The 20,562-nt window shown below is 42.5% G+C and overlaps 1 protein-coding gene across 1 annotated transcript; it reads right to left on the bottom strand.

Annotated features, from left to right (window-relative positions):
• Positions 1-1,339: 1,339 nt before the first annotated feature.
• LOC123750019 (NADH dehydrogenase (ubiquinone) B14.7 subunit) lies at positions 1,340-17,669 on the bottom strand. The gene is made up of 3 exons (XM_069306340.1): positions 17,509-17,669; positions 8,143-8,358; positions 1,340-1,728 (listed from the first exon to the last, which is right to left on the bottom strand). The coding sequence occupies exons 1-3, from the start codon at positions 17,585-17,587 to the stop codon at positions 1,562-1,564; spliced, it is 462 nt and encodes a 153-aa protein (XP_069162441.1). The 5' UTR covers positions 17,588-17,669; the 3' UTR covers positions 1,340-1,561.
• Positions 17,670-20,562: the final 2,893 nt, after the last annotated feature.

The following is a 20,562-nucleotide window of genomic DNA, read 5'->3' as shown; positions in this document are numbered from 1 at the left end:
ATTATATGTTCCTTAATGGAGCCCTGTTGTTTAGGAAAGTAAGATCTTCTTAGGTTGTAAGAAGGAAAGTGAAACGCCATGCAACCTCTGAAGAGACAACTAACACAACACCTATACCCCCTATTAGACTATTTTACAGGAACTTCTTTTCCACAGCTCATAAAACAGAGGAAAGGGTCCTGGAAGATATTGTTAATAGAAACGTTATCCCTACAGACAAAAATCAGAGGATACAACTGACGATTTACTATAAAACCAGAAAAACGGCCAGCCTACTCATGAGAAACTCTCCAGACACAAAGCAGAACGCTTTAAAAGAGACCAACGTCGTCTATGCCTTCAAATGCCCACTTGGGGACTGTAAGCTCCAAAAAACCCAGTATATAGGCAAGACAACAACATCTCTTTCTAGGCGTTTAACGATGCATAAACAACAGGGCTCCATTAAGGAACATATAATCTCTTCCCACAACCAAACCATCGCCAGAGAAATCCTAGTAAACAACACAGAAATCATCGATAGATACAGCGATAGCAGGCGGCTTGACGTTTGCGAGGCACTACACATTAAGAAGTCAACACCAGCAATCAACAGCCAATTAATGCACAACTATATTCTACCCACCTCAAGACTCCGCTCCGATATAGAAGCATCAAGAAATATGGACCAATAGGCTTTCTACAATCACTTCCATTTCAATACCCATTGTTTCGTGTTCTGTCTTGTGTTGATGAAATTAATACCCTATTAATGCCACCTCTTGTTCAGTCTTGTGTTGATGAAATTAATACCCTATTAATGCCACCTCTTGTTCAGTCTTGTGTTGATGAAATTAATACCCTATTAATGCCACCTCACCCCATCCACCTCACTCAAATGTAGATATAAACAAAATCGGAGATGTGTAAGTTCTATTCAGTTGTGTATTTGTAAACTAAAGTCTTTGAAAATGTATTAAGTTTTACGAAACGCGCTCGTGTTGCGTCAGACTAGAAATAAAAATGAATTTTGGAGAATTGATTTTTGAATTACCTCCAACAGTGAAAAGAAATGTACGAAAGATTGAGAAAATTCGTGTTAGAATTATTAATCTTACTTTTTCGGTCATATTTGATAATATATGTCTACAGGAAAGACTGCTACCAAAATATACTAATATTTATATATATATATATATATATATATATATATATATATATATATATATATATATATATATATATATATATATATATATATATATATATATATATCACACACACACACACTCATGGCATGCTCAATAATTTATCTAACGGCTCCATATATCATAACCTGAGGCTGTATCATTAAACAAAATAGTGTATAAATATTTATTTACAATAATGAATTATACATTTCACATACATTTTCAGTCACCTGGTGAAGAATTTATTATATCAACCAGAATCAAGAGTTCCAGCTAAACAAATACACTAAAGCACAATTCTTTTATCCAAGAGTTAAATACTGTACTGCTGCTTTATCTAAATTTAACCAAAGACTATTAATTTTTGCAATTACATTGCAGCAGCCATAGAGTTACTTGTCTTTAGTGAAGGTAAAGTCATACTTCCTGTAGTCCATGCCACCCATCTTGTGTTCAAATTTTGGGATCAATTGATATCCATGGTCCTTTCCATCCTTGTAGAGAACAGCAATACAACCAAGGGCAAATCCTAGTGGTATACCCACTCTGAATGAACGTTCTGAAAAATACTAGCTCTCTTAACACATTAAAGCAATAACATGATGCTTAACACAAGTACTGTATGTACCTCATAGCAGTAAACTAATATACAAGAAAATTATTCCCTTAAGCCATCTAAGAGTAACTGGGTGAAGGAGTAAAAAAGAGGGGTATAGTGGTCTGGGGGATTGAATCTGGTGCTGGGGGTTTTGACCTTTGGCCAGTCTGCACAGACTCATGGCACACCTGGTGATGTCGTGAACTCCAAAACGATGGTCCCAATGGGAGCTAAGCCTAACCCCTTCTCCTGGGCCCCGATTGGTTAAAAGAAGAAGGAACCATTAAAATGTGTAGAGCAAAGAGCTACCTGTGCTAGGCAAGCTGCCTCATTCAAATGTGGGCACTAACATTATATGCATCTATTGTCCATTGACCCAAGATATCTGTGTGCGCTAACCTGAATTTCATCAAATTGACAATGATTTTTATAGGGAATTCACCAATTAGCTACAAATCAACCCTCACATTTCCCACTATTGTCGTAGAATAATAGTAGGAAAAGATAAGTCTCCTACTTCTTGTGGCCAAGTGCAAAACCTGTACCAAGGCTAAAGAAAAAACATGATTGATATACCAGTACAATAAGTGGATCAGCGTGTGTGGGACAGAGTAACCTGTATGAGGGGGTGAATTTGCCGACATGTTATATAGAGCAGAGACCTGGATGATCTCATCTTTGGTGGCCTAGAAACCTTCCTTGCCACCTACCTTCACAAAAAATACTTGCCCACCACATGAGTGGAATTGTTGGAAGTGCTATGTGCAGCTTCCAGTTGACATACCAGGGCAATCTTCATTGTGTCATTTGTCTTGTTTATTTTTTATATTCTACTATTTCATATTCTAATATTTCATATTCTACATTCGTGTTTGGAGACACTTGTGAGAGCGACGATTCAGACAGTAGTGTATTACCAACCCAGAAACAACAGCGACGTATTGTTTTAGCAGAGACTCGCCTGAACTATAAATTGAAACATGAGCTTGTAAAACTCCCCAAATCATTGCAAATCATTGTTCCATTGCAAGTTTATGATATGATCGACGAGTTTGAAACAGGTGAATTATTCTCTGATTTTAGTGATGCAGAATCGGAGAATAGTTTTGCCACGGCTGCTAGTGCCAGTACAAGTTTCGCCGCATGAGCTGCCCGCCCAGCCAAGCACCGCCGCATAGAACAATATGGCGACAATGAGGAACAAATCCCCCTCACCCCCTCATGTTCCAATACTTTTCCCTCATCGACCCTTCCTGCCCCTACTGTTGCTAGACCTGCTTCAGCTCCTGGTCCCCGGATTCCTCGCTGTGGTGCAGCTAATGGCTCTCGGAAGACAGCAGGTTTATTTGTGTGGAGTGATGGGGGAAGATTTTGTTCCACAAATTCCTGACTCTGACAATAGAGATGTGGGAATTACAGATCTTTTCCCTGATACAGGTGACAAAATGAGTGAAATGGACTTCTTTACTACATATTTTGATGAGCCGCTCATGGAACATATCGTTCACAAAACGAACAGACTTGCGGCTGATCTCATTGAAGGTGAGGAGGTATCAGACTTTTCACGACTACAGCGTTGGAAAGAGACAACTGTAGGTGAACTGTATGTTCACAGTGAGAACTGTATGTGTTTTTTGAAATTTGTATGTTGATGAAACATTGTGTGAAACACACAATATCACATTATTTGAGCAAAGACAATGCTGTTCCAACACCATTGTTCGGGAAATATATGTCCCGAGACAGATTTCTGTTGATCCTATGGTGCCTTCATTTTGCAAATAATGCAGACAAGAGACAGGATGATAGGCTTTAGAGGGTGAGGCACGTGCTAAATGAACTGATTGGAAAGTTCCGAGATTACTATGTACCAGCTTAGAAGCTGTTTATTGATGGATCCCTTGTGCTTTTCAAAGGACATGCTGCCTTCAAGCAGTATATTCCCTTAAAATGCCACCGATTTGGATTAAAATTCTTTGTGCTCTGTGACTGTGAATCAGGAATGGTGTTACACATGATACTGTATTCCGCTACAAATGTAGACATTTCTGCTAATGACCAACATGGCTTCTTCAGGTAGTGTGGTGAAGGCACTGCTTGCACCATATCTGAACAAGGGCCACATATTGTACACGGATAACTATCATACCAGTCCCTTACTAACCAAATTCTTGCTTGATAATAAAACTGGAGTGTGTGGCACAGTAAAGCCAAAACGAAGGGAAATGCCTGTGTTTGACACTGCAATGCAAGTAGGTGATTGCGAGGTAAGAAAAAGTGGTGCAATACTTTCAGTGCGGTGGAAAGACAGACGTGAAGTGGACATGCTGACCACCATTCACCCTGGTTCAATGGTGGACAGTGGCAAGGTGAACAGAACAACAAAACAAGTAATATATAAGCCAGATTGTGTGATGGACTACAACATCAACATGCGTTTAGTTGATAAATGTGACATGGTGGTTGGGTGCTGTAGAGAGAGTACGGAAAACAGTGAAGTGGACGAAGAAAATGATTTTGTTGTGAAACGTAGTTTGTTGTGAAAACGATTTTGTTGTGAAAACAGTTGTGAAACGTAGTTTGCCAAACTACGTAAGTTTGGCAAAGACACCCCTGGCATACAAAGACCCATTCAAGACCCAAAATTGAACCATGCTCCTGCACCCAGGCTTGCTTACAGGGAGGCCTTTTTGGCACACCAAATCAAGAAATTACCACCAACTGGAGCTCGTGTAGCTGGCCAGCGTCGGTGTGTTGTGTGTTCCAGCACCAAACTGAGGCCATAGAAACGTAAATTGGTGTTAACACTTTGGCGTACCTCGCGCGCCTCCCCTCAACTGTGCGATATGGGACCCAGGGTGTCACGGGAGCGCGCGTAAATTCTGAAAAGTGTATACTCTCTTCAACTTTGTCACCTTAATTCTCGTCCTACGAGATTAAATTTTGTATCATTGTGTTCGCAATAGAATTCTCTACAGCACTAAATGCATATAAACTCCAAAAGCCCGGCTAATTACCCACAGCAAACAGAGAAAGTGCGAACGAGTTACCCAGGAGCGAGCAAACGCCATAAAATGTTTTCACTATTTTCACTCTGGTCACCTCAATTTTCGTCCTAGATCTTTCATTTTTGTCTCAATGGGTTCGCAATAGAATTCTCTAGAGGAACATTAGCATATAAAATAAAAAACCTGGTCACGCTCCAACCGCCGACGAGTTGAAGACGGGCCACGCGTTAGCCGCAAGTGAGCGCTCAGATGCCTTCCAGCTACACTCCCAATTCCCGCCCTTTTCAAGCCTTTCTTTCGCAATTTTCTTCCTGGAAGGGCCTTGTTCATGATCACTATCCATCGTGGAGTAAGCGTAGATAGTTTCTAAAGCCGCAGTAAGAAATATAGCCACGGAAAATAGCCGAAATGTTCACACTTTTGAGATGCAAGGTGAGGCGACATTGGTCACAACAGTGGAGCGAAAACAATGGGCCCACGGCGTGTGCCAAGCCGCCTGAGGGCCACGAGGCTCAACAAAGAAAATGGGAAGACATCGGCGCGCATTTTAAAACCAGTCCCCAAAAAATCGGATAAAAACCTGATTTTTGGCGATTATTTGCTGCGTCATCCCCGGCATTACCGACAGTAAATGGATGACGCAATGCTGCGTCATGCCCGGGCGAAAGTGTTAACATGGTGTGAAGCATGTGCAGTCCCTCTGTGCCATATCGACTGTTTCGCACAGTATCACAGTCTCCAGGACTACTAAATGTGTAATACTTTTGTAAATAAATGTACATATCAAGTTAATTTTTGTGTTTATATTGAAAAACAAAAACAAATACTTTGTATATTTCCTGTAAACTATACCATTTTGGTGGGCATACTAGTGACACAAATATGTGAGCGCATAGTGAGTTTATACCAGTTTTATTATAATACAATGCCTAGTGATAATTGGAACAATACTAGCGAAAAAAATTATTGTAAAATGTGCCAAGAATATTGTAAATAATGCCGCGAAAATAAATTCGTGGAAACTCAGGCCTCCTGAGCGGCCGTGAGTGACGGCTCCTTGACGCATCACCCTTGAGCGCTCACGCTCTGTGACGTCATCGGCCAACTTGTTGGCTCAATTATGTCATTGGTAAGTACAATAGAATTTTTGTTATTATTTTTCCTGTGCTCTGGGGACACAAATTAACATGTTTAGAAGACAAAAAAAAAATTTAGAATTTATTTTTTCTTGCGCACAGGGGTGTGAATGTCCTCAGGACCCCTTAGCAGCTTAACCCTCAAACCGCGCATATCATATATAAATGATATCAGTGACAAAACCGAAACCGCGCACATCATTTATATATGATTTCGTGTCTAGCGCTATAATTTAAACGCCCCGCCTGGGATAGGGGCAGCTATAGTACAGCCATGATCGATAGTTGCCAGATGCCACCTAGAAAAAAAATCCAGGCCAACATTCTTGGGTGTTACAGCGTCAGTATTGAGCAAGCCACCAAGGCTGGCGCACGCAGCACGAGCTCACAGCACCGCTGTTCAGCTTGTGACCACAGCATCGCCTACAAATACCATAATATAAATGATACTGCTATTATTTAGCAGTGATAGTATTACTGAAGCCCTCTGACTGTGATAAAACTGACCAGGATTCTGATAATAGCAGGATTGTGGTGATATTTAGCGCTGTGCTCCATGGAGGGAGGAGTAATGCTGTGGGAGGGAGGGTTGTGGCGTCGTTTTCTGACTGTGTGTGGTCACCATTTATTGACTGCACTCACCATACCAGCTTAGTGGTTCGCCATGGTGAACACAAATGTAGATACTTATATATAACGTGTGTATAGTGTGAGATAACAGCGAGAGGAGTAGGTTGGGAGCCGCCATTTTGGTGAGGGAGGAGCGTCGTCTGCACGACTTGGTATGTTGTTTACTGATGGCCACTATGGTCTTTGGGCACCATACCAGCTTATTTGTTCAGGTATGGTGAATAAAACAGGTAGATACTTATATATAATGTGTGTATATAGCATAATAACACCACAAACAATATTGTTGGAGGATAAATATTAGTGCGTCTGGCCTTGAGGGCGGCCGCCGATCAGCTGACTGTGTGAGTAGCTACGTCTTATGGCCTTTACTCACCATACAAGCTTAGATGTACAGTTATGGTGAACAAAACATGTAAATACGTATATATAACGTCTGTGTATAGTGAATAAATACAGAAAGAGTATTGTGGGAGGTAAATGAGGGTGAGTGAGGTGGTGTTGAGGGAGGGAGTGGCAGTGAGTGGCTCGCTGGTGTTTGGCGGTCACTCCTCGTTGCTTTTTAACTCACAAGACCAACTTAGTAGTGCGTTATGGTGTACAAAACATGCAGATACTTATATATAACCTGTGTATATAGTGTAACAACAGCAAAACTATTTGTTTATTGTTTTATGAACATAATAATTGAATCACTAATATGCACGCCATAATTTTGAGTACAGCGATGGTTCACACATTTTATAATATAAATATACCACAATTCACTGTATGGAATAATATTACTGCAAAAAAACTAAGAAAAAATCAATCAGAGACATTGAAATAATTAGGTAATAATATATTTGTGGCAACTGCCGTCTGACAGCTCGGGCGGAGTAGACCTCGTCTGGCGAAGGCTCTGCCAACGCCCCTTTTTTGCCACACTTCCCTACCCTATTGCGGCTAAAATATGCCACCTACGATTTTTGTTATTTTTTCCGTGATCAGGGAACAAAAATGAACACTTCTATAAGACGAAAGAATTTTTTGGATTTTTTTTTTTGTTGCGCCTGTGGGTGTGAATTCCATTTGGGCCCCTAGCGGTTTGAGGGTTAAGGGTTAAAGAGGAAAAAGTTAGGAAAGAAAATCCTTAAAATATAGAATGGCACTTTGTTGCATCACATGGAAGGGAAGAGAGACTTAGATGCCAAGTTCGCTCGGGGCAAGCATGATACATAAGCCTCCAGAAAAAAATCTCATTTTAGCAGGGAAATACAGTACAGAGTGTATACAGACTGTACACACAGTTCTAATAATTAATAATGGTGTGATAAAAAATACATAACACAAATGCAGGCGATGAGTCACAATAAAGTGGCTGAAATATATTAACCAGACCACACACTAGAAAATGAAGGGACGACGACGTTTCGGTTCGTCCTGGACCATTCTCAAGTCGATTGAGAATGGTCCAGGATGGAACAAAACGTCGTCGTCCCTTCATTTTCTAGCGAGTGGTCTGATTTACATAACACAAAGTACAAAATGTACATGTCTAGATATTAAATCAGCCAATCATATTATATAATGTATTTATCTAGAGAAAAAGATAAACTTACTGGCAGCTCCTATTACACTCCCTGCAGCATTTCCTCCAAGGAAATAATTTAAGCCGTCATCTTTGTTTCGCAGATTTGTTGATACACATGTCACTGCTGCAAATGTTGCCCCTGCAGCCGCAAGAGGGAAAGTCACCTGAATGTATTTAGCTAGTGTGGGCACATAACCTTGAGGCTTTGTGACCATTAGCACATCGTAAGTCGATAACACCAACCCTGCAATACAAATGTTATTATTAATATTCTATTGTACTATAATACAAAAAATAATGCAACACCTTTTCAACATATTTTTAAATGTATTTACAACAGTAATTTATTAATTATTATTCATCCATGTAGGCATAATAAAAAACCAGCGTTGAATGTAATGAAACGCCATTTTCTGGGTGAGTCCCGGAGGCTCCCTGGAGCTATCCCAGGCTGATATGCTAATGTCAGACTTTGGCATCAGTCATGTGTATGGAGTTCTTAGGCCTACCGGGGACCACGGCCAGAACCGGGCCCCCTCAGAGAAGCAAGGGGAGCAATGGCCTATAGAAGCCCCCGTGTGGTTGGAAGCATTCTATGTCTGCCATCGACCGGAACAGGCACCCAGAAAGGTAAGCGCCTCAAAACAAACCCCTATTCTGGTTAAAATTGCTACCAAAAGCCGAACTAGTAGATAGAACTCCTCAACTAAAAACAAGCAAACTAGTGTGATGAGAGCATGAAGCTCCCCTACCCGACCCCCAGAGGCCAAAGCCAACAAGAAAAGTGCCTTGGAAAAACAATCCTGGACCGAAGGGGCCACAACGAAATGAGGAGACGAAAGGAAAGCGAGCACTCTGTCCAAAGACCAGGACGGCTCAGGCGACGCATGAGCAGGCCGGAGGTGAAACAACGCACAAAACAGCTTGCGGAATGGCGCAGACGTAACATCGATACCGAAAGCAAGCTGAAGAGGCTCCGCCAGCACCGCATGATATGAGGCGACAGTGTTAGGCATAAGATGACGGTCCTGAAACAACCACGAGAGGAAGGACAAGACCACCCGAACAGACAAGGAACTAACACGACGAAGACGCAAAAAGAAACGGAAGGACCGCCAGGAAACTTTATACTGCCGCCGAGAAGAAGCCCTCAGGTGGGACACCAACAAGGAGGCCACCTGATCACCATAGAGATGATGAAATACTCAAGTCAAAAAACCCATACGCGAAGACTCGAGGAGAAGATCGAACCAGCCACGTGACGTACCGGCCCAATCTGCTGAAAGAGGCGTAGCCGCGGGAAAACCCTCGGGTTCGGACACCGAGCAACCAGTGCCTGAAACCAAGGCTGGGCCGGCCACCAAGGGGCCAGAAGGACAACTCTCCCCTGGTAAGTCTCTAAGCGAGTCAGGACCTGGAGCAACAGCCGAACCGGGGGAAAGAGGTACAGGAACCCCCACCTCGACCAGTCTAGCCGAAAGGCATCGACACCGACGGCCTCGCGAACGGGGAAGGGCGCCGCATAAACTAAATAAAATGACAGAACCCCCCACCAGGCAAAAACAAAAAGAAAAACAAAACCCCGCAAGAGGACAGCGAACCCCAAGGAACAAAGCCGGCCGCGATGTCGGGAATACAAGCTGAGCAGCACCCTGCGCCCCTACCAGTGCAAACTGCCTCTTACCTGCCGGTAACAAGGGAGAACAGAACACCCAAGAGCCCAACAGGCTGCCGAAAAACCGAAAGTAAAACGGACCAGCAGAGGCAGACCCCGAGGAGCCTGTGGAAGGTGGCCCCAAGGGCAGTACTTACAGGGCACCTAGGGAAGGCAGCCCTAGGCGCATGCAGCCCGAGTACTGAAGATAACTCCTGGCTCTCGCACCCACAAAACCAACACCACACGCAAAGCACAGTGCAGTAGCGACACAGGAGCCAGAGCACACGACCATCGCCTATAGCATCAGCCTCAAGAACTGAGGTGTGGGGGGTCTGGGGCTCCCCCTTCCCCCTCCCAGGGAGGGGGGAGCTGCGCAGACAGCGGCGCGGCGGTGTGTGACGTCACACTAGTTTGTTTGTTTTCGGTTGGGGAGTTCTATCTACTAGTTCGGCTTTTGGTAGCAATTTTAACCAGAATAGGGGTTTGTTTTGAGGCACTTACCTTTCTGGGTGCCTGTTCCAGTCGATGGCAGACATAGAATGCTTCCAACCACACGGGGGCTTCTATAGGCCATTGCTCCCCTTGCCTCTCTGAGGGGGCCCAGTTCTGGCCGTGGTCCCCGGTAGGCCTAAGAACTCCATACACATGACTGATGCCAAAGTCTGACATTAGCATATCAGCCTGGGATAGCTCCGGGGAGCCGACGGGGCTCCCCCCAGAAAACATATAATAAAGTTACCAGACATCAGCCACTCCCTGTAAAAAACCAGCATTGAATGTAATGAAACGCCACTTTCTGGGTGAGTCCAAGAGGCTCCCTGAAGCTCTTACACTAATTCAATGCCATACTACTAGGTGTCATCAGTCATGGAGTTCATATTGGCCTACAAACAACTCATGCTCCCTCCCTCCCATCGTCACTGGTTCAAGGCCAGGCGCACCAACATTCCTCCTTCAAGGATACTGTTTGTGGTATTATTACCCTATGTACACACATTATATATAAGTATCTACATGTTTTGCTTACCATAACTGTTCAACTAAGGTGGTATAGTGCCCAAAGAGCATAGTAGCCACCCTTACCCAGCATGATAAGTCATGCAGATGTTGCTACCTCCCTCACCAAAATGGCTTCTCTCAACACTCCTTTTGCTGTCATTACACTATATAAACATGTTATATATATAAGTACTGTATCTACATTTGTGTTCACCATAAGGAATCACTAAGTTGGTATGCTGAGTCAGACAGCAGCAAGAAGTGACCACCACACACCAGCTAGCCCACTCCCTTCCTACCTCACCTCACTTGACTCACCAACCTTCTCTTCCCACCATACTGTTTTTTGCTTTTATTCACTATATCGTTATATATAAGTTATATCACGTTATATATAAGTATCTGTATGTTTTGTTCACCATAGCGAACGGCTACGCTGGTATAGTGAGTCCAGACAGTAAAAGATGGTCACACATAGTCAGCACGACAACTACTTACCAACTGGGTGCCAAGTCATGTGGGAATAATAGGAAATGACATTGCAGACAAAGCTGCAAAACTTGCAACTAAGAGAAGAAATGTAGACATTTACATACCACAGAGTCTATCACAGATTAAGAAAGTAATTAGAAACAGAGCAAGGCAAAAGATGTACAGTGACCACAACACAGCAGTTGCAACATCAGGATCTGCGGGTTGGTACAAGAATTCAACCAACTACGAAATACTTAGTTTGATGAAAGGGAGCAGTAGAGCAACAGAAGTACACTTACATCACATCAGGCTTGGATACCCATAGGAAATAGGCTTACAGGTTCCGGAAGATGAGAGGAAATGTCAGCACTGTGGAGAAATGCCAGACAGACCACTGGAACATTATCTAGCATAGTGCACAGTTACAAACCCATTAAGATTTCAACTTAGATTCAACAGAGCAGAAGAAGTTGTTAAACACATATGGCAAAATCTTACTGAAGCGACCATACGAGTCATAAATACTCATACTCCGCCCAAGTAAAACAGAAACAAGTAACACTTAGTGGGCCAGCCAGAGGCTTAGGGCCCGCGCAGGAATATCCCTGAAAAAAAAAAAAAAAAAAAAGCACGACAAGCCAAGTCGTGCTGACTATTCGCCCCAGCCCTTTGCCAACATCCTGCTGAAGGGCAGGGGCGAACAAACACGCACTGAGGTGCTTGAAGTCACCCCCAGGTAAACCTGGACTACCATCAACGCCTCATGCCACTCAAGTGTGCAGGTACAACAGAAAGTACTCAAAGCATACAAAGACAACACAGGGGAGTCCGCTAGCCAGGACGACTCCAGAACCTCATAATGAACCAAGTAGGGAGACGAAGTCCCAAACCTGAATGAAGATGGGTCCATTATAGAGGCATAATACGGGTCGCGCTGGAGGTAAGCTGCAATGGCCGCCCACACCTCATGAGGCAAGATGTGGGAAGCCGAAAACTTCTGGAAAGACTGAACCAACGGACCCGAAGGGACACGGAAGTGAACCCAGGGAGGGGCAGACACCAAATCCAACTCATACACAGAGGGGGATACGAAAACCACACTTCTTGCATCAGTAAGCCCCGCTCGGAGGGTAGAAAAAGGCGGGGTCCAATGGGGGGCCCAAGGGCCCCCGCAAGTCAGCCCCTCCCCAACCCCGGGAACCTTCACACCAGGAACAGGGGCAGACTCGTCCTCCAAAGCCCCGGCCTCAATAGAAAAAGCTGGGACAGTCGCTAAGGGAAGCCCAGGCAGGGTACTGCGAACCGGTGCCCAAGTCTACCAATCAAACCTCAAAAAGCTGAACCCCCGGGACATGTCCACTCACGGGGGGCCTAGCAGGGAATACCACCCAGAAACACAGATATGTATATAATCTTAAGTATAGATAGGGGCAACCAACCAAGGACAGACCCATCCCACACCAGGCAGGAAAACAAAAACAAAAGAAACCCCCCCACAAGAGGACAATGTACCAAGGCGGAATAGAGCCGGCCGCTATAATAGGTGATAACAACAGTAGTGCAGTACCCCTCGCCCCTATCAGTGCAAACTACCCCTTACCCTAAGGTAAACAAGGGAGGAGGAAACCCCCCAGCACCCAGCACACTCAGGGCGGTCAATTACCAAGCAGCAAAAGACCAAACAGAGATAGACCCCAAGGTGACTTGTGGAAGATGGTCCCAAGCCCCAAGGGCAGTACTTACAGGGGCACTTAGGTAAGGCAACCCTAAGCACATGCAGCCCAAGCACCTGTGAAATTACTCCCAGCTCACACACCACCTTGAAGATAGCACTACCCACAAGGCATAGCACTGAACACAATAATCAAGAGTTAGAGTCACACAACCAAGCCTCACACACATCAGATGAGAACTGAAGGTGTGTGTAGCCAGCGTGACGGGTCTGGGGCTCCCTCTTAGCCCTCCCGGGGAGGCGGGAGCTGCGCAGATGGTGGCGCAGCACATGGTGACGTCATGCTCATTTGCTCGTTTTTATTTGGGGAGTTCTGTCCACTCGTTTGACTTTCAGTAATAGTCTCAACTAGAATGGGGGTTTGTTTTGGGATGCTTACCTTTCTGGGTGCCTGATCCAGTCGATGGTAGACATAGAATGCTCCAAATCACTTGTGCAATTCTATAGGCCATTGCTCCTTATGCCTCTCTGTGGGGGCCAGGACCCAGATTCACGAAGCAGTTACGCAAGTACTTACGAACGTATACATCTTTCCTCAATCTTTGATGGCTTTGGTTACATTTATTAAACAGTTTACAAGTATGAAAACTTCCCAATCATCTGTTGTTATTGTTATAAACAACCTCCAGGTGCTTCGGAGCTCATTAACTGTTTAAAAGTTGTAAACAAAGCTTCCAAAGATTAAGAAAAGGTGTACAGGTTCATAAGTGCGTGCGTAACTGCTTCGTGAATCTGGCCCCAGGTTCTGGCTCGTGGTCCCCGGTAGGCCTAAGAACTCCGTTCAGACTGACTGATGCCAAAGTCTAATACTGTACAGTGGTACCTAGGATTATGAGCATTCCTGGTTACAAGTTTCTCAGGTTACAAGCAGGATTTGCTTGGAAAATTTACATCAGGATACGAGCATTTTGATACACTTACGGGCCGACCTAGCGTGTGGTGGCACAGCGAGCGCCCCTCAGTTTACCAGTGCCTCGCGCCCAGTGACAATCCCGCTTGAATTCTTCACAAGGATTTACAGTGTTTTGTAGGATATTTGGCCATTTGAGCATAAAAGTTGTTATTATATATCTCGCAATGGGTCCCAAGAAAGCCAGTGGTACGGTTCAAGGCGAGAAATCGCAAGTGAAGATGACAATAGAGGAAAAGCAAATAGTTCGGAAGCATGAAAATGGTGCACGTGTTGTTGAACTTCGCAGGCAGTACAACAAATCCACGTCAACGATATGCACTATACTTGCCAAGAAAAAGGACATTATGAGTGCTAAAGTGGCAAAAGGAGTATCAGCAATCATGAAACAAAGACCACAAATACTTGAGGAAGTGGAAAAGTTGTTATTAATTTGGATACACAACAAGAAGTTAGCAGGTGATAGTGTTTCAGAGGCCATCATTTGTGAGAAAGCCAGGGTATTGCATGAAGACCTTGTAAAGAAAACGCCTGGAACGAGTGAAGATACGAAAGACTAAGGCAAGCAGGGGATAGTTTGAGAAATTTAGAAAAAGAAGTAGTATTCATAGTGTTGTGAGGCATGGGGAGGCTGCCAGCTCAGACAAACCAGCGGTTGAAAGATTTATTGAAGAATTTAAAGAGTTTGCAGAGGCTGAGGAATACCTACCACAACAGGTGTTTAATTGTGATGAAACAGGACTGTTCTAGAAAAGATTGCCTAAGAGGACATACATTACCAAGGAGAAAAAATCATTGCCCGGACACAAGCCCATGAAAGATAGGTTTACGCTTGTGCTGTGTTCAAATGCAAGTGGCGATTTCAAAATTAAACCCTTGCTCGTGTATCATTCTGAAAATCTAAGTGGTTTCAAACCGTATAAAGTGCAGAAAAACCAAATGTGTGTGAAGTGGAGGGCTAATAATAAGGCATGGGTGACTAGGATTTTTTTCCAGAGTGGGTGAATGAAGTGGTGTGCCCTGCCATAGAAAAATATCTGCAGGAGAAACATTTGCCACTCAAGGCCCTGCTTCTCCTCGACAATGCTCCTGCTCATCCTCCAGGCTTGGAAGATGAATTGTTGCACAGACAGTAATTTTCTCACAGTAAAGTTCCTTCCTCCTAACATCACTCCTCTAATTCAGCCAATGGACCAGAAAATCATAGCGAATTTTAAGAAACTTTATGAAAGGGCACTTTTCCGGAAATGTTTTGAAGTGACTGAAGCCACAAACCTCACCCTCAAAGAGTTCTGGAAACACCATTTTAACATTTGTAGTTCTTTAAAACTCGTTGACAAAGCCTGGCAAGAAGTGACTCAAAGAACCCTGATCTCTGGCTGGAGAAAATTGTGGCCTGAATGTGTGACAGAACTAGACTTTGAGGGGTTTGAGCCTGTAAATGATGTGCCTATTGTTGAGGAAATTGTTACTCTGGGCCAGCAAATGGGCATGGACTTGGATGGCGATGATGTAGGGGAGTTGGTGGAAGAACACAACGAAGAACTGACCACCGAAGAACTCCAAGCCCTTCAAAAGGAACAGCAAGAAGACCCAGCTGAGGATGTTTCTCCAGTGGAGGAGGATGAGGCAGTACAGAATGTCCCCTCTGCAACCATTAAGAAGTGGTGTCAGATGTGGGAAGAGATGCAAACTTTTATTGAGAAGACTCACCCAGAGAAAGCTGTAGTAGGCCGTTGCATTAATCTTTTCAATGACAATGTGATGTCTCACTACAGAGACATCTTGTGAAGAAGGGAAAAACAATCTTCCATGGATATATTTGTTGTGAGAACATCGAGTAGTGAGCCACAACCAGGACCTAGTGGTATGCAGGGGAAAACGTGCCAAAGAATGCACCCCAGAGAGATCCTCACTGCCTGATGTTATAATGGAAGGGGACTCCCCTTCCAAACAGTAACTCCTCTCCTCCTTCCCCCTCCTCACCATCTTCCATACACCAACAGCAGTCATCAGCAATGGTAAGTAATAACTTGAACATAGTTATGTAGTGTAGATTTTGATGAATTAGGTATAAAATTTAGTTTGAAGTGAGGTTTTTTGGGTAGTGAGGAACGGATTAATTCATTTCCCATTATTTATGGGGAAATTAGCTTCAGTTACGAGCTTAAACTCTTAAACCGAGGTACCCCTGTACGTGTGTTTCTGCCTACAGTTTAGACCTATTGTCTTGTGTATGACCCTCTGTCCTGCGTGACAGCGAATACCAGCATTATCCTCATTTTAATAAGACAATCAAAATCCTCAGATTAGGCAAAATTGTAATTAATTTTTTCAATAAAGATGTCAATAATAATAATAATAAGAGTAATAATAATAATCCTCCAAATATCAGTCTTTGCAAACTGTACTAATTATACAATCTAGATGCCACATTTACCTTGAAAGTCTTTTAGCAATAATAGAATTTTGATTCATTAGTGTAGAGTACATAACTAGATAGGTAGGTTATCTTGAGATAATTTCGGGGCTTAGCGTCACTGCGGCCCAGTCCTCGACCAGGCCTCTTTTTTTTTTGTTACACCCCCCCCCCAGGAAGCAGCCCATAGCAGCTGTCTAACTCCCAGGTACCTATTTACTGCTAGGTAACAGGGGCCTCAGGGTGAAAGAAACATTTTGCCATTTATTTTCGCCTTCACCAGGGATCGAACCTGGAACCTCAGGACTATGAATCTGAAGCGCTGTCTACCCAGGTGTTAGGCGCCCTGAAATAAATAAGTGCCTAATAGAATGAAATAAGGCGTCCTTGGGGCTGCTTGTCACACGAGGTTCCTCATTATAGCCTTGGTTTGCAATAAGCAGCCTGAGAGCAGCAGTACACCAAGAACTTCAACAAAATCTTTTAGATCTGAGAGAAAGTGAAACTGACACCAGTAATTCCATCTATCATCATACTATCATGCAAGAGGAACCACACATCTATAGTTTATCCAATAAAATCAGCAGACTTCTAGATGTTACTCGGTTACAAGTATCTCTGGGAAGTCTCATTATCTGCTGATGTAGACCTGACCAAACGTAAACTGTGTAAAAAAAATTATTCGGAAACCCTCAGTCACTACGTGATGGCATGCCAAAAGATATGCGAATTCAGAGACAATTCTATAACAAATGTTCCAACGATGTGTAAATATTTCATTCAAAATGATCTGCTACCAGAAATCTTGGCCAATTATTCCCAGTTTGCTAACTGTAGGTAGTAACTGTAACCTATCCACCGCTGCCCACTGGATGGGGGGCGGTGTGCAGGACAAACATGTAAATTGTGACACTAGCTCTCCACATGTCAGTTGCTTAACTTAAAAACTGTACTTGTGGTCGATCTCGAGCCCACTGATGATGTGCATTGAATTTTGTAACTAGCTCATCAAGATTGTAACTTGCTTAGCTAAATGAATTGTGGAGTTCAGTCCCTGAGCCCATTATGTGCCTCTGTAACCCTTTCCACTACCGACCATAAGATAGGTATGGGGGTGCATAATACATGAACTGAACTATACTAAACACCTAGACTTTGTAGACTGCAATCATTTCAATAGGAAGACATTAGGTCACAACTTACCAAGACATCCACTATACCGCGCCACAACAGATACCTTCTCGAAGCAATCTTTGCCATCGGGTTGGTCGGCGTACCCCATTATTTTACTGAAAAGATATTACGGGAGGTTTTCGCACCGTCCCAGCTGACTCCACCACAACAATGTTGACAGTCAACACATGAAGTTCTCCGGGTCGCTCGGTTCGGCCCGTACGTATTTTATATATCAATTAAATGTTAACTATACAATATCTTGTCGAGCACTCAGTATAATTAAAAAACAGTTGGAATGTATACTTTATTTTGAACAGCTAAAGGCAAAGTAGCGATAAAAAGTGAATACTACAAATTATATATGACCTAAGAAATTATTGTGTTTCTTGTCCGAAGCACATATCAAAAGCCGGTGCACCCTTTTTCTGTGGTTGGGAGAAAACGCGCACAGAGTGGGGGACTTGTTTATTTTAATAATAATAATAACTAATATAATGATAATCAAAAATTATAATGAATTAGAATGAATGATAAATAATGATTGACTATAATGAATAACAATAAAGTATTAAAGAATAATTATAATATATATAATCATTATAATGATAAAGTATTAAATCAAATTACAATTTATTTTGGCCCCAGACATCACTCGGTACCCCTACTCAAATCAGATTCAGATTCAGATTCAGATGTTTATTCAGGTAAGGTACATACATACAAGTGATGTTACATTAATGGATTGATATATAGATAGAGCTAGTACATACAATGCCTAAAGCCACTATTACGCAATGCGTTTCGGGCAAGAAAAACATTAATATCTAGAACTTAATACTAATTGAGCATAAAGAATAAAAGATGTTGAGAACAAATACAAATAAAGATAAAAAAAAAGGGGGAACATGACTGAAAAAGCAGCACAAATACAATAGGTTGACAAACAGTGTTGATTAAAAAAAAAAAAAAAAAAAAGAAAATAACAGACATGGGTTGACAATAGAGGAGTGAGGTAGATTACAGGGAAATCTCTGAATATGTTAGATATTAAGTCACTGCACATTCTCTCATATGTATTATACATATATAAAACGCTGAACTGTAATGCCAATCCTGACCTCAAAAGCTTCATTGAAGGTTGTAACAGAACCCATGAGCACCATACCAGAAATAAATACAGTTTTGATATTCCAAGAGTACGACTTAATCAAACTAGTAATGCTCTACAAATCAAGGGACCCAGAATGTGGAATGACCTTCCCAATCACGTTAAACACTGTACCTCTCTCAACCGCACGGCCAATGGTGCTCGACTGAGGTCCTCGTGCGAGGTTCCTTCGTACCTGAGGTGGATCTCGACCGGCACCCGCCTGTTGAGCGGGGGGGGGGGGGAAGAGTTATAATAATAATAATAATAATTTTTATTTAGGCAAAGGTACATACATAAAGAGATTTTACAAAGTTTGTTGGCTTTATAGATAAGAGCTAGTACATACAATGCCTAAAGCCACTATTACGCAAAGCGTTTCGGGCAGGAAAAAACACTACTGAATAAAGCTTAAAACTAATGGGTAAAAAAGAAAAAAATGCGTTGAGTACAAATAAAAATAGAGGTAAAAGAGGGGGAACATTGTTGAAAAAACAGCACAAATACAATTACAAATTATTACAGAAAATTACATTAAACAGCGTTGATTTGTAAAACAAAAACAAAAAAAAAAACATACATGGGTTGACAATAGAGAGGTAAGGTAGGTTACAGGGAATTTATTAGATATAGCTTCGTTTTTAACTTAAACTGGTTGAGAGAGGTACTGTCTTTAACATGGTTGGGAAGGTCATTCCACATCCTGGGCCCCTTGATTTGTAGAGCATTTCTGGTTTGATTAAGTCGTACTCTAGGAATATCAAAACTGTATTTATTTCTGGTGTGGTGCTCATGGGTTCTGTTACAACCTTCTATGAAGCTTTTGAGATCAGGATTGGCATTACAATTTAGCGTTTTGTATATGTATAGTACACATGAGAGAATGTGCAGTGACTTAATGTCTAACGTATTCAGGGATTTGAATAGGGGTACCGAGTGATGTCTGGGGCCAGAATTGGATATTGTCCTAATAGCAGCTTTGTGTTGAGTAATTAGAGGACGTAAGTGATTTTGGGTAGTAGAGCCCCAAGCACAAATACCATAGCTGAGATATGGATAGATAAGGGAGTAATAGAGAGTCACCAGGGCAGGGCGTGGTACATAATATCTGATCTTAGAAAGAATGCCCACAGTTTTTGAAACTTTTTTTGATATGTTTAGAATGTGCCCCTGGAAATTCAGCTTGTGGTCAATGAGAATGCCAAGGAATTTGCCATCTAATTTGTTACAAATTTGGGTATTGTTTATTTTGAGATTTATTTGATTAGAGGATTTATTGCCAAACAGAATATAGAAAGTTTTGTCAATGTTAAGGGTGAGTTTGTTGGCAGTTAGCCACAGATGGACTTTATTTAGCTCAGTATTTACTGTGGCATTTAGAGCAAGGGGATCAGGACTGGAGTAAATGAAGGTTGTGTCGTCAGCAAATAGGATTGGTTTGAGGTGTTGGGAGGCATTTGGAAGGTCATTAATGTAGATGAGAAAGAGGAGAGGGCCAAGTATGCTGCCCTGGGGAACACCAATGTTGATGGGTAGGGTGGGCGAAATTGTATTATTCACAGAAACACATTGGAGCCTGTCAGTAAGGTAGGATTTGAGGTATTGTAGGGAGTGTCCTCTGACACCATAATGATGTAATTTAAGAAGAAGGTTTTGGTGGTTGACAGTATCGAAAGCTTTACGCATGTTTTAAAACATGTTTAACAGATTTTAATGCATATGATTTACCACAATCATATGATATGCATCTATGATGCATATGCATCATAGATGCATATGCATCTATGATATGCATCATAGATGCATATGATTGCATCATAGATGCATATGATTGCATCATAGATGCATATGATTGCATCATAGATGCATATGATTGCATCATAGATGCATATGATTGCATCATAGATGCATATGATTGCATCATAGATGCATAT

This window comes from Procambarus clarkii, chromosome 57 (assembly GCF_040958095.1).
Source record: "Procambarus clarkii isolate CNS0578487 chromosome 57, FALCON_Pclarkii_2.0, whole genome shotgun sequence".
NCBI classification, from domain to species: Eukaryota; Metazoa; Arthropoda; class Malacostraca; order Decapoda; family Cambaridae; genus Procambarus; species Procambarus clarkii.
Note: the sequence above shows the minus strand (reverse complement) of the source record. Positions and strands in the feature narration are given on the sequence as shown.

What these genes read in the sequence shown, in the direction of transcription:
- LOC123750019 (XM_069306340.1), bottom strand. Translation starts at nt 17,587, where the DNA reads ATGGGGTACGCCGACCAACCCGATGGCAAAGATTGCTTCGAGAAGGTA. An exon ending in GCGGTATAGTGGATGTCTTG is followed by an intron (nt 8,359 to 17,508) that starts GTAAGTTGTGAC and finishes TTTGTATTGCAG; the next exon opens with GGTTGGTGTTATCGACTTAC. An exon ending in GAGTGTAATAGGAGCTGCCA is followed by an intron (nt 1,729 to 8,142) that starts GTAAGTTTATCT and finishes AGTATTTTTCAG; the next exon opens with AACGTTCATTCAGAGTGGGT.